At 40.2% G+C, this 14,790-nt stretch overlaps 2 protein-coding genes across 2 annotated transcripts; one reads left to right on the plus strand and one right to left on the minus strand.

Moving 5' to 3' along the window:
- Positions 1-4,097: 4,097 nt before the first annotated feature.
- Positions 4,098-5,086, minus strand: LOC148578921 (uncharacterized). Its single transcript, XM_088505921.1, has one exon. The coding sequence runs from the start codon at positions 5,084-5,086 to the stop codon at positions 4,106-4,108; it is 981 nt and encodes a 326-aa protein (XP_088362047.1). The 3' UTR covers positions 4,098-4,105.
- Positions 5,087-9,544: 4,458 nt separating this feature from the next.
- LOC107623454 (putative LRR receptor-like serine/threonine-protein kinase At1g74360) lies at positions 9,545-13,646 on the plus strand. Its single transcript, XM_016325718.3, has 2 exons — positions 9,545-9,943; positions 10,200-13,646. The coding sequence occupies exons 1-2, from the start codon at positions 9,877-9,879 to the stop codon at positions 13,370-13,372; spliced, it is 3,240 nt and encodes a 1,079-aa protein (XP_016181204.1). The 5' UTR covers positions 9,545-9,876; the 3' UTR covers positions 13,373-13,646.
- Positions 13,647-14,790: the final 1,144 nt, after the last annotated feature.

A 14,790-nucleotide genomic window follows, 5' to 3' on the forward strand; every position in this document is an offset into this window, starting at 1 on the left:
TACAATGAAAGCCTAAACCTGAGAGGAAAAGGCAAAGAAGTTCACACAATAGAGCTCGGTGGAGCAAGGATTAAAGAAGAACTGCGACCCCAGCCCGGAGGAAAAACCGAGGAGATTCAGGTCGGCGAAGAGGAAGGAAAAAATACTCACATAGGAGCCAACCTAAGGGAAACCCTAAGACAAGGGTTGACTAAGCTCCTAAGAGATAACTCCGATCTCTTCGCCTGGAAGGCCTCCGACATGCCTGGGATAGATCCCAAGCTCATGTCTCACAAGCTCTCGGTCTACTCAGGGTCCCGACCTGTGCAACAAAGAAGATGCAAGCTCGGCCCAGAACGAGCCCTAGTAGTAGAAGAGCAAGTGCAGGCGCTCCTAGAAGCCGGCTTCATCAGAGAAGTTAAATACCCAACATGGCTAGCCAATGTAGTGCTAGTTAAAAAACAAAATGGCAAATGGAGAATGTGCGTCGACTATACCGACTTAAATAAGGCATGTCCCAAAGACCCTTATCCACTACCAAGCATTGATGCCCTAGTAGACTCTAGCTCGGGTTATCAATACTTATCGTTTATGGACGCCTACTCGGGATATAACCAAATCCCGATGTATGAACCAGACCAGGAAAAAACATCATTCATCACGCCCAGAGCTAACTTTTGCTACGTGGTCATGCCATTTGGATTGAAAAATGCAGGGGCCACATATCAGAGGCTGATGAACAAGGTGTTTTCCCCTCACTTAGGAAACTTAATGGAAGTATACGTCGACGATATGTTGGTAAAAACCAAGAAGGAAGTCGACCTCTTGTCCGACCTCTCACAAGTCTTTGACACCATAAGATTGCACGGGATGAGACTAAATCCTGCAAAGTGCGCCTTCGCAGTGGAGGCAGGAAAATTTCTAGGATTCATGCTAACACAAAGAGGGATTGAAGCCAATCCCGACAAGTGTAGAGCTATCCTAGAGATGAAAAGCCCGACTTGTTTGAGAGAGGTCCAACAGCTGAATGGCCGACTAGCAGCCCTCTCCAGATTTTTGGCAGGATCAGCACTAAGATCCCTTCCGCTGTTCTCCCTACTGAGAAAGGGACATCAGTTTGAGTGGACTCCCGAATGCGAGGAGGCGTTCCAGGAATTCAAGAAGTTTTTGAGCCAGCCTCCAATCTTGACCCGACCTATAGCCGGAAAAGACCTCATCCTATACCTCTCCGTGGCAGACAGGGCTGTCTCAGCAGCTTTGATAAGAGAAGAGGAGGTCAGGCAACACCCAATCTACTTCACCAGTAAAGTTCTACAGGGCCCTGAGCTAAGGTACCACAAATTAGAAAAGTTCGCCTACTCCTTAGTAATAGCCTCTCGAAGGCTACGACCTTACTTTCAGGCTCACACAATAAGAGTCCGCACGAACCAACCCATGAAGCAGATCCTCCAAAAAACAGATATTGCAGGAAGAATGGTACAATGGGCAATAGAGCTCTCCGAGTTCGACTTAAAGTATGAAACCCGGACGGCGATTAAAGCCCAGTGCCTCGCCGACTTCGTTGCTGAATATGCAGGGGATCAAGAGGACAAACCGACCACCTGGGAACTCTATGTGGATGGATCCTCCAATAAAGCAGGAAGCGGCGCAGGCATAATATTGGTAGATGAAAGGGGAACCCAGATAGAAGTTTCCCTCAAGTTCGAATTCCCAGCTTCAAATAATCAGGCCGAATACGAAGCCTTGATCGCAGGATTGAAGCTGGCTGAAGAAGTCGGTGCTACGAAAGTGATGGTATACAGCGACTCCCAAGTGGTGACCTCTCAAATAAGTGGGGAGTACCAGGCAAAAGACCCAACTATGAAAAGGTACTTGGAGAAAGCCTCGGAGCTTTTGGGGCGCTTTGCAGAAACCGAGGTGAAGCACATAACTCGGGATCTAAACAGCAGAGCAGACGCCCTATCCAAGCTAGCAAGTACCAAGCCAGGTGGAAATAACAAAAGCCTGATTCAAGAGACTCTCCAGGAACCTTCAGTGATAAAAATGGAAGACACACTAGAAGTCCTTGAAGTGGTCGGATTGAACCTCGGATGGATGAACCCCTTAGTCGAATACCTAAAATTCGACATCCTCCCTAAGGAGGAAAAAGAAGCCCAAAAATTCCGAAGGGAAGCACAACACTATACCTTGGTGAAAAATGTTCTCTATAGAAGGGGGATATCAACACCATTGCTAAAGTGTGTGCCGACCTCAAAAACCACCGAGGTGTTGGAGGAGGTACATAGTGGAATCTGCGGGAATCATCTCGGAGCCAGGTCATTGGCCAGGAAGGTGATCCGAGCAGGATTCTACTGGTCAACCTTACAGAAAGATGCCACAGAATTTGCGAAAAAGTGCCAGCCATGTCAAATGCATGCAAATTTCCACGTGGCTCCCCCAGAAGAACTCATTAGTATCACTTCTCCATGGCCCTTTGCAAAATGGGGAATGGATTTGTTAGGTCCTTTTCCCCAGGCGCCAGGACAAGTCAAATACCTAATAGTGGGAATAGATTACTTCACAAAGTGGATAGAAGCAGAACCACTGGCCACCATCACTGCACAAAGAAGTCGGAGGTTCCTCTACAAAAATATCATCACAAGGTATGAGATACCTTACTCCATCACTACGGATAATGGGACCCAGTTCACGGACTCCACCTTTAGAAGCCTGGTAGCCAGCATGAAAATAAAACACCAGTTCACCTCGGTGGAACACCCACAAGCCAATGGGCAAGCTGAAGCAGCCAACAAAGTCATACTGGCCGGACTGAAGAAAAGATTACAAGATGCGAAAGGAGCTTGGGCTGAAGAGCTCCAGCAAGTACTATGGGCTTACAGAACAACCCCCCAATCCGCCACTGGAGAAACACCCTTCCGACTAGTCTATGGCGTAGAAGCCATGATCCCAATAGAGGTCAATGAACAAAGCCCGAGAGTGATTTTCCACGATGAGATCAGGAATATACAGGGGCACAAAGAAGAACTCGACTTGCTCCCTGAAGTCCGAGAAGAAGCTCAGATAAGAGAAGCAGCGTTGAAACAAAGGATGACTACAAGGTACAACAAAAAAGTCATTCGAAGGAGTTTCACCCCTGACGACTTAGTCTTAATCAGAAACGACATTGGAATCAACAAATCGGGGGAGGGAAAACTCGCTGCTAATTGGAAAGGACCATACAAAGTCAAGGAGGTCTTAGGAAAAGGCTATTATAAGGTGACCGACTTAGGCGGAACCGAGTTACCAAGGTCATGGCATGCTTGTAATATGAAAAGGTACTACAGCTAAAAGCGAACTCTACTCCCTGATGTACTCTTTTCCCAGCTTCATGATTTTTTCCCAGAATCAAAGGGTTTTTTCTGGAGAAGGGTTTTTAACGAGGCATCATAGTAGGGGCTAAGGGAAATAAATTATCAAAAGCCCTTAGTAGCAATAAGGTACCCCCTCAATTAATAAAGATCTTTTTCATTTTAAATATCTCTTTTAAATTCCCTTTTTATTTTCCTTCTACGAAATGCACCGATTTAAGCTCGACAAAACGTGAAAATCCCATGAACCGACCTAGATGGTCGTCAGGATAAAACGACGAGGTACAAGTCGGTGTAAAGAGGCTATAGAAGTCGATCATGATAAACTCGGAAGCAATCCGACTCATAAGTCGGAAAACGAAGCCGAGTAAAGTTAAAATGAATCGCAAAAGTAGCCTAAGTCACGAAAAACTCAAAATTGAGTACTAGGAATAACAAAAAGAGATAAGGAAAAACTACGAAAAAATAGTAAGGCTGCCTTGAGAATCAAGGAAATTCAGAAAAGCAGGCAAGCCCCTAAGAAAAGGTTTTTCCTAGAAAAGATCAAAGAGTCAAAAGAACCGCGAACAGAAAAAGCATGCGCACATAAGGTAACTCAAAACCCTTATCCAAAAAGGGCACTTATTTTTTAACCTACAAAACCCTTATTAAAGGGTATTATAAAGTGTTTCGTTTACGGCCTTAAAAGGCCAAAAAATTGTCCAAAACACCAAACAAATAAATAAAGAGTTTAAAAAAGAGGGGCCCACAGGCCGGGCCCCAATAGCCAAAATCACTTTTCAAAGAGGATCACCACCAGCAGAGTCAGGGGGAACGCCAGGAGCAGGAGTTGAAGAGGAAGTCGGGAGGATGGTAGAGGAACTCGGAGCGTCCTTAGAGCGAGGAGGGGACTCTACGATCCTCTGCCCCCGAGTCTTTAAATCAGACTCAGACTCCACTATGGGGACAGGAGGATCCACGATGGCACCATCAACAACAATCTTATCAGGGTCCAAAGGAGAAAGGTCCAAGTCAGGAGCAATAACTCCGACCTGTTCCTTGAAGATCCTCCAGGCCTCATCAGCACCATCCGCAATAGAGTCCTCCAACTCGGTGTAGGCCTTCCGAGCATTCAGCAAGTCGTTCTTTACAGACACAAGATCAGCAAACAAACTGTTGTAGCTGGCTTGCGCTGCCTTCCTCAAATCCATCTCCATGTTGCATCGGGCCTGCAATTCCTTCCCTTTCTCTCTGAGACTGTCCCTTTCCTCCGTCAGTTTGGCGACTTTCCCCTCCAACTCCCTCTCATGCTCCTGATATATACGAAGCCTACCCTCCAGCTCCTCGACCCTCGAGGTCGTCCCTAAAGAGCTGATGGGAGTCTTCTCAAATATATCCAAAAGTTTGCCACAAACCCCTGCCGTCTTGAGACTCTCCTCAACCACAGTAGTGAGGTAGTGCCGAACAGAAACATCATCCATACTCATGCGAGCATGAGGATAGATGTTCTTTCGGACGAACGCAAGAGCGTCCGCCTCACCAGAAGCGCCAGACTCTAAGGTCTTGCGCTTCTTTGGCTCTGGTTCAGGAGTAGGTCGGACGGGAGGGGGCGGCAGAGAGGAAGCAGAGGAAGAAATTACAATAGGTTGAGAGGAGGTCCCGACGTTCCGAGGAGGAGGAGGGGGAGAGACAACCGTCCTAACACCTCCAGACCTGGCTCGAGACTTTGCCTTGGCTTCCTGAACCCTCTGGTAAGACTCATGAGCATTTTTCTTTGCCATCTCTGCAAAAACAAATAACAGCTAAAATCAGACAAAGTCGGTAAAGGAAATCGCAAGTCGGAAATAAGCAAGAAGTGCAAAAAGCTACCTAATTGTGGCTGGACAAAGGCCGGCGACCCCTGGAGAAATTTTTTAGTATCCAAGTATGGGGCCCTCCCCCACACTTCTCGGAGGAACCCCACAATGGCTGCCTCGACCTCATTTAGGTCATCTAGACCATATTTCTCGCAGGGGGAGGCCTCCAGCCAATATAAAGGAAATCGGGGAGAGGAATGCTCATCCAGGAAAAAGGGGTGGTGACCCTCTACAGCTTGCACTTTGAAAAAGTAGTTCTTGAAGTCGTGAAAGGATTCGTCAAAAAGGGTAAAAAGCCTCCGACCTTGAATGGCTCGAAAGGACACCCACTGTTGCTTATTATTTAGCCCACTGAAGGGTTTGGTCATATGGAAAAGGTAAAAGAAAATCCTTAGAGAAGTCGGAAACTCTAGAGCCTGGCTGATAAATTGATAAATTTTTAGAAAACCCCAAGAGTTGGGGTGAAGCTGGGTGGGAGCCACTCGGCAATGACGCAATACAGACATTTCAAACTCTGAAAAAGGGAGGAAAACGCCCAAACGAGTGACCATACTCTCATACATAAAAAAGAAATGAGGGGCCGTCTCGTCAGCCCTCCCGAAACAAACCCGGTCTTCTGGACCCGGGACTACCAACTCGTACTTGGGCTCATCTTCTTCCGAAGTACAAATTCTATAGTGAGTACGAAGGTGGGTGATAAATTCAGTGTCAACGGAAGGCTCCTCCCCTAGAACCGTAACGTCTACCCACTGGGAGAGAGCATCTACGGAAGCCATTTTCTTTTCTTAAAAAAGGGGGTGACAAGAAACCTACAAAAGAAAAGAAAAATCAACACACGGTCTCTAAGGGAAGGGGCACGGAACTAAGGCCTACAAACCAAATCTACCTACAAGATAAAGGCACGCAAATAGAAAACGCGTCACAGAAGGGAAAAACTAACCTTTGAGTCTGAAATCAAGACAGGAGGAAGTAAGAACCTTCGAAATGCAACAATACAGCACGAACAAATGCAAGGGAAATTTGAAAGATTGCAGAAACGAAACAACGAAAGAGAGGGAAAGTATTTATAAAGACGTTAGGGGCATAATGGTAAAACTGAGGTAACTTTTAGTAAAAGTGCACCGTTACCAAGGCCATTAAATCCCTACGCATACCCAACGGACACGACGATTGATTAGACGTAACCGTCAGAACCGAAAGGTCTAAGAAAAATCACGTCGGTTCTTAACCATCACGTCGGTCCTCTTGCAAATCGGCTACGACCCCGAGTTGAATACTCGAACCCAAATCCTAAAAAGAAATTGGGCTCGAGTAGGGGCACTGTTCATACCCTGGCCCAATAATAAAGGTCCAGGATCCAAGCGAAAGGCCCGGCCCAAAGGGTTGGTCCTCACCCAGTACCAGTCTTCACCCCCAGAAGTCGGTACAGGGCACGACCTGCTCCAAGGAAGTCGGGAACGAGGGTTAGCTGGCAGATAAGCACTCACTTGAATGAGTAACTGTCCCTAGAATCTCTCTAACCCCTTCCACGAGCCATATCTTAACTTCCCTAAGATAAAGGGACGGTTAACACCCTAGAAAGGTGGCACTACTTCAGCGGTGGTTATTGGTTCACCACCATAAATACCCTGACATCCCTCAGGTATCACTAAGTCCAATACACTCTAAACTTGCTTACACCCTTGCTAACTTAGGCATCGGAGTGTCTTTGCAGGTACCACCCCCCATTCTTTTACACGTACAAGTCGGACGGAGGAACACCGAGTTTCAGGCAAACGCGATAGTCTCCTCCCTCACACGTTTGGGCCTACCAACGTCATCCGGCCCACCAATCTCTGGTTACCCACCGTAACAATAATAATATGTAATTTTACACACAAATTTTTAATATATAATTATAATAAAAGATATAAATTATAATTGATAAATAAATAACATATATAATTAATTAATATATGGTGAGATTAATACAGCAGCTGGTTTTTGGAATGCTGGCCTAGGCCTGTAGTACACAGAGTGTAACCGTTTATCATTTATACTATTAAAAATATTAATAATAATTAATTAATAATTACAAATCACAAAATTTACTAACTTTCTAACACTCTTTTCATTACAATCGTCTATATTCTTGATAAATCAAATTTATTTATTTATATGACCATTTAAAAAAGAGGTACTAAAGATAAAATAACTTTGTTGTAGTGAGTAGTGACAATATATGATAATTGGGCAATGTATAGAAATTAAAATCTAAAACTGTTGATATATATTTTTAGATAATTACAACCAGCAATAAATTTCTTAATTTTTGTTTCGTTTTTGGGGTCAACGGTCAACCCAATCATTTGATGAATTTGTAAATCAAAAATAGTATTTGTATATTAAAATTAACTATTAAAATCAACTACTAACATATTTTTATATATACTTTAATTTATTTTTAATATATATATTTATATTTTAATATATATTTTATATTAGTATTTAATTTTAGTATATAAATAATAAAAATATTTTTAAATAATAATGATAAAGTGCTATTGCTATCTTTGGAAAAAAACGGCTTGTAATAAATTCGAAAGTCATATCTTTTATAGAATCTAAATCATATTAGACATACTATAAAAAAGTAAATAAAATAAATAAATGAATTCCTCCAAAAATAAATTTGGAAAATTGAGGTGACCATGAGCATGCATGTTAATTAACTGGAGTCTTGAAGTAGGGGTGTAAGTTATCGAACTGGACTGAAAATTATCGCAAAATCGAATCGAAAATTACAACAACCGATTTGAAAATCGAAAAAATCGGTTTTTTTGGTTTTTCTGACAAAATCGATCGGTTCGGTTCGGTTTTTGGTTGGCTCGATAGAAATCGAACCGAACCGAACCGAAGATATGCATACATTTCAATGTTTTAACCATTTTAACCTTTAACCTAACAACAAAAATCCTCAACCCCTAACCATTTCAATGTTTTACTCTTATTATTTCAGTTTATTGACCTCTAATTATTATGATTCATATTCTTCTCATTAGAAATTAAAAACCGAAAAAACCGGTCGAACCAAACCACTGTTAGTTCGGTTCGGTTCAATTCGGTTTTTATAAAATCAGCAAACCAAACGATTGTATGTCTGTAGAAATCGAACATATCGGTTCGATTAGTTTTTGATCCAAAACCAAATCAAACCGAACCGATAACACCCCTATCTTGAAGCACCTATACATTATTATGGCTAGAAAATTGTTAGAAGATACAAGAAGTGAATTTTCCGTACAGACTCCTAAATTCCACAAAGTAATATAAAATATTAAAATATAAAAAAATGGTGTTATAGGATAAGGTATGCAATTTCGTGTGTATAACTAGGTTAGTGTCCCGAAGCTAACAAACAAACATGCTTTATCATAATAGTCAAAGTTCAAACCCGTGCGCGCCAATCTTCTTCCCTCAACCGGTCAGCAACGGCGGCTCCACCGTGATCCTCACTCTCTTCCCATTTCCCTTCTCCAATTTTTACATTCTTTTTCAGTAATAACATAAGTTCGTGTAAAATTTTAGGATTTTTTTAAATAAATAAAAAAATATTTTATTTATTAAAATAAATAATTTTAAAAATAATTACAAAAATACGTAATATATATTCAGTTTGGTCTCTAAAGTTACACTTGAGTCTCAATTTAGTCTTTGAAGTTTCAATTGCCTCAATTTAGTTCCTAAACTTTTCAAATTTTAATCACGTTAGTCCCTACAATGATTTCCGTCACAGAGTCTTTGGGGACTAAATTGAGGCAATTAAAATTTCAAAGACTAAATTGAGACTCGAGTGTAACTTTAGGGACCAAATTGAGTATTATCTCTATCTTATTCCATTTACATTGTAAACGAGATAAGACAGAACGAAGTAATACGTATATATTTTGTTTACCGTATAAATAAAATATGTGTAAAGTTATCTTGTTTACACGACATGCTATGTATTTTCGTAATTATTTTTAAAATTATTTATTTTAATAAATAAAATATTTTTTTATTTAAAAAAAATCCTAGAATTTTGTCATTGGCTTATAATTTTTTTTGGGAAGGTACAAATAAGTATTTGAGAATATTTTGTAATAGACTTTTGGATTATGAAAAATCTATCTACCATGTGATTATATTCTTATTCATTATTCGAATTATCAAACTTGAATATAATTGTTCAATTTTTATGTATACATTTACCGCCTTACAAGTAATATAAAAGGCAAAATAACTAAATGAATTTATAACATTGAATAAATATAGATGAAATTAAAAAAATGTGTCAGAACCGCTTAAATTAAATAAACATTAAACCATTGAATAAATACCAGGCAAAGCAGAAAACACAAGTGATATTGACATTCATATTCATCAACAAACAAAATACCAATAAGCACTTTTTTAATTTATTAATAAATATTAACATCATCATCAGCAGCAATTGCAATCCATGGTTCCTTAAAAATAAGTCCCCTAAACATGATATCACCACAAAGAAAAAATGGAAAGGGAAGACACAAACCATAGTGTTTCCACACCAAAACAACAAAAAATAACATCACCATATCAGTGGCTTCAATTTCCTCAACATAAAAAAAATCTGTTTCCTTGGAATCCCCACCAAGTGTTTGAGTTTTGTCCTAAGAGAGAAAAGTAAAAATAGTACAAAAGAAGGATCCTTATTAATGTCACAGAAGGAAGCAGATTCATGGGGCTTCCTGTTAGTCTGTTTCTTGGTCCTTTTCTTCCCAGGTACCATCTCAAAACTCACCCTTTAGCCCCTTTTGCTTTGTTTTATATGAATAAATAATCATTGGTTTATTTTATTGATGATGAATTGATGAACCTCACAATATTGTAATATAGTATAGCTTAATATAATCAAACCTCATTAACAATAAGAGCATGTATATCAACTTTAGATCCTATGAGCAGTTGGTTTCCTATGTAGTTTAGTTTTTCCTTAGGTTGATGCTGTCTCCTAAGTTTTTGTCTTTTCTTGTGTTAGGTAAATTGGTTGCTGGGAGTTCAATGGATACAGACAAGCAAATTATGCTGAAGCTGAAATCTTACATAGAGAATCAAACTGTAGGTGAGACAGGAAGGTTTATGAACTGGAACAACTCAAATCATTGTGATTGGTCAGGAATCTCTTGCAGCCTCATCAATGGTTCAGATTCATGGAGGGTTGTGAGCATAGACCTCTCTTCAAGTTCCATATCTGGTGAGATGTTCAGCAACTTCTCTATGCTCACTGAGCTCACACACCTTGATCTCTCTGGAAATTCATTCATTGGTATGATTCCTGAGGACTTGAGGAAGTGCCAGAACCTTGTGTACCTCAACCTCTCCCACAATATTCTTGAGGGGGAGCTGAATTTGACAGGCTTGACGAGGTTGCAGATGCTGGACTTGTCTACAAACAGGATTCGTGGGGAAATTCGATCGAATTTCCCTGCCATTTGTGAGAGTTTGGTAACACTGAATGTCTCAGAGAATCACTTCACTGGTGGGATTGATGGATGCTTTGACCAATGCCTCAGGTTGCAGTACTTGGATTTGAGCACCAACAATCTTACTGGAAGCATATGGACTGGGTTCGCAAGGCTCAGACAGTTTTCGGTGTCAGAAAACTATCTCACTGGGATTGTTCCTTCTCATGCTTTTCCTGAAAATTGCAGCCTTGAAAAATTGGATCTTTCAGAGAATGGTTTTGTTGGTGAGGCCCCTAAGGAGATTGCTAACTGCAAAGAATTGGTGACTCTTGATCTTTCCAGCAACTATTTTAATGGGACGGTTCCTAAAGAATTCGGATCGATCTCAGGACTAGAATCATTGCTCTTGGGGAACAACACTTTTTCAAGAGATATTCCAGATTCCCTTTTGAACTTGTCCAAGTTGTTCATCTTGGATGTGAGCAACAACGGATTTGGTGGTGATGTACAAGTGATTTTTGGGGAACTCAGGCAAGTTAAGTTTCTTCTCCTTCAATCAAATTCCTACACTGGAGGACTGCTCACATCAGGAATTTTCTCATTGACAAATCTTTGCCGATTAGATCTAAGCTTCAACAACTTTTCAGGTCCATTACCTCCTGAAATCTCTCAATTGTCAGGTCTCACTTTCTTAACCTTAACCTACAACAAGTTCAGTGGACCAATTCCAGCTGAACTTGGAAATTTGACCAACCTTCAAGCACTTGATCTTGCCTTCAACAATTTCAATGGCTCAATCCCTCCAACCCTTGGAAAATTGAGTTCATTGCTATGGCTAATGCTTTCGGATAATTCGTTAACCGGTGAAATCCCACCAGAGTTGGGAAATTGCTCTAGCTTGTTATGGTTGAATCTTGCAAACAACAAGCTCTCTGGAAGCTTGCCCTCAGAATTGGCCAGAATCGGAAGAAATGCAATGGCCACATTTGAATTCAACAGAAGAAATACTATTGGCAAAATCATTTCTGGAAATAGTGGATGCTCAGCAATGAGGAGATGGTTACCTGCTGATTACCCTCCATACACGTTTGTGTATACTGTTCTCACAAGGAAGAATTGTAGAAGCCTTTGGTACAAACTTCTCAAAGGCTATGGTGTTTTCTCCACATGGACATATGATTCTTCCTCTAAATCATCACAGATAGGTGGTTATATTCAATTAAGTGGGAACCAGCTCAGGGGTGAAGTACCTGCAGAAATTGGTAACATGGTGAACTTCAGCATGCTGCAATTGGGGGATAACAAATTCTCTGGGAAGTTCCCATCAGTCATTTCAAACATGGCACTTATAGTCTTGAACATCTCCAGAAACAATTTGTCAGGCGAAATTCCAGGCGAAATCAGCAACATGAAGTCTCTTCAGGATCTTGATTTGTCTTGGAACAATTTCTCAGGGCCAATTCCTTCAAGTTTGTTCAACTTGGTTGAGCTTAGCACATTCAACATCTCATACAACCCCTTCATATCTGGTCAAGTGCCACAGAATGGATTTGTGATTTTTGACAAAAGTTCATATTTGGGTGACCCCCTCTTGAGCCTCCCTAGTTACATTAACAACAGCAATTCTTCACACAAACATAAACGCCTGACCAAGTCCACAAAAATTTCTCCATTTTTCATGTGTCTTTCTCTATCACTGGCCACGTTGGTCTTTGGACTCATCTGCCTAATAGTCTATTTCTTGCTGAAAACTCCGAAGGTGGAACAAGGATACCTTAAAAAGGTGGATAATGATTCCACAAGTTCAGGTTCATCACCATGGAATTCGGATACTGTCAAGATATTCCACTTGAACAAGACAGTTTTCACACATGCTGATATCTTGTTGGCAACAGGGAACTTCAAAGAGGATAGAGTCATAGGAAAAGGTGGATTTGGGACAGTGTACAAAGGAGTGTTTCCAGATGGTAGAGTAGTGGCAGTGAAGAAGCTTCAAAGGGAAGGTATTGAGGGCGAGAAAGAGTTCAGAGCCGAAATGGAGGTTCTGAGTGGCCATGGTTTTGGTTGGCCTCATCCAAACCTTGTTACACTCTATGGCTGGTGCCTATATGGTTCCCAGAAGATCCTTGTTTATGAGTACATAGGAGGAGGAAGCTTGGAGGATCTAGTCACCGACAAAGTGAGATTAACATCAAAGCGGCGCTTAGAAGTGGCAATTGATGTGGCAAGAGCATTGGTCTATTTGCACCATGAATGCTACCCTTCAATTGTTCATAGAGATGTTAAGGCTAGCAATGTGTTACTAGACAATGATGGTAATGCCAAAGTCACAGACTTTGGACTTGCAAGATTTGTTGATGCTGAGGATTCTCATGTTAGCACAATGGTGGCTGGAACAGTAGGGTACGTTGCACCGGAATATGGACAAACAATGCAAGCAACAACAAAGGGTGATGTGTATAGTTATGGGGTTTTGACTATGGAGCTTGCAACTGGGAGAAGAGCAGTGGATGGTGGTGAAGAGTGCTTGGTTGAATGGGCTAGGAGAGTTCTGGGGTTGAGCCATTCCGAGCCAGTTTCGGTCATGGAGGGTGAAGAGGAGATGCTTGAGCTGTTACAAGTTGGGGTTAAGTGCACAAATGAGTCACCACAAGCTAGGCCTAACATGAAGGAGGTCCTAGCCATGTTGGTCAAGATATACAACAATAACCCTAGTGGAGAATCAGGTTATGGCCACCTTGTTTAGTCCTAGTACAGTTAAAAGCTCTTGTGATTAGCAAGTTTAGTGATTTTGTCATAGGAAAAAAATGTGCATAGTTTAAGTTACCATACAGTATACATAGAAAGGAAAACAAAACATAAAATATGTTATGCACAGTTGATTATTGTGTAAAAAAGAAACTTCATCATTCAAGTTGAAGAGGTTGCTCAATTTTGTTTTGTAACTCTCAGATTTGTCATTGCTTGTAACTATGATTTAGTTTTAACACTTTCAATGAATACTGAGCATTTTCTGTTCATTGTCTTCATGACAGTATTTTATTTTTCCTTCTTCTGTACTAACATCTACTTCACTCTTCTTTTTAATAACATTTTCCTTCTTTAAAACTATTTATGATTCACGTTGAATGAATAGAACATTGTCACCAATCATAGTTAATTCAATTTAAATTATAAATAGAGAAGAAAAATGAGTTCATGACTTTGAGGCCTGATAACACTTGTATTAATTAAAAAGTATATCAGGTAGGTTTTATCCCAACAAATATATTAACAAATTAATGGAATGGTCAGCCTTTTTAGGCGATATCAATATTAAGTTAATATATTATTTTCTTTGTAGTAAATACTCCACAGTCCAAATAAAAGAATGGTATTAAAATTGTATTAGAATCTTCAAAGAAAGAAAAAAACAAAGGAATTTGTGTTTGCAGGCCTTCTTTATAGCTTTAAGAGAAGAAAGGATAAACAATAACCTTCACAGAGGTCTTTGCACAAAAGCTGTTAAAGATCAGAATGGTGGTGTGTTCTAGAATCCATCACTGTCACCCTATAAAAAAAAAGAGGGGGTGGAGGTAACCTAATTGATCAACAACTTGGCCATAAGCCCATAACATAAAAAGAAACTTAAGAAAGTCTTCAGTCTTCACCCTTTACTGCTATGTACTATTACTAGTTGCATGTTAAGATTTGCTTAATTTTATTCTTCTTTATGTTCTCTAAATAAACATCTCATTGATTCCAAAGCTAGTATAAGTAATTTAAATACACTAAAGTTATTGTGAAATTACAACAAATATGCAAAAGTGAGTTGGTAATATGAATAAGCATGCCATATACTGAAGAAACAAGCAATTCTAACACATCATTGGCATTGCAAAAGGGTACTATCATACTATTTTCACCTTGAAAATGATAGATTGTTCATTGTCAATTATACCCTCCTATCACATTGTCAAAATTTGAAGCCTAAGGATCATTTGGTCAATTGCCACTTTTACTCTTACAGTGTTAACAACTTCTTTTATCATAGTTGTTCATAAGATAAGATGGAGAGTCTCTTGAACTTACCTTTGTTGTGGATATAGAAACCAGGTTCAGGTTCATTGAGTAATTTATATTGCTAATGCTAAATAACATTATTTACAAGTAATAACTATATAG

The sequence above is a fragment of the Arachis ipaensis genome, chromosome B10, assembly GCF_059453495.1.
Source record: "Arachis ipaensis isolate K30076 ecotype BB chromosome B10, ASM5945349v1, whole genome shotgun sequence".
NCBI lineage: Eukaryota > Viridiplantae > Streptophyta > Magnoliopsida > Fabales > Fabaceae > Arachis > Arachis ipaensis.

Excerpts from the sequence above, each read along its gene's own strand:
- LOC148578921 (XM_088505921.1), bottom strand. The coding sequence starts at position 5,086 with ATGGCAAAGAAAAATGCTCATGAGTCTTACCAGAGGGTTCAGGAAGCC.
- LOC107623454 (XM_016325718.3), top strand. The coding sequence starts at position 9,877 with ATGTCACAGAAGGAAGCAGATTCATGGGGCTTCCTGTTAGTCTGTTTC. Across the intron at positions 9,944-10,199 it reads CTTGGTCCTTTTCTTCCCAG|GTAAATTGGTTGCTGGGAGT; the intron begins GTACCATCTCAA and ends TTCTTGTGTTAG.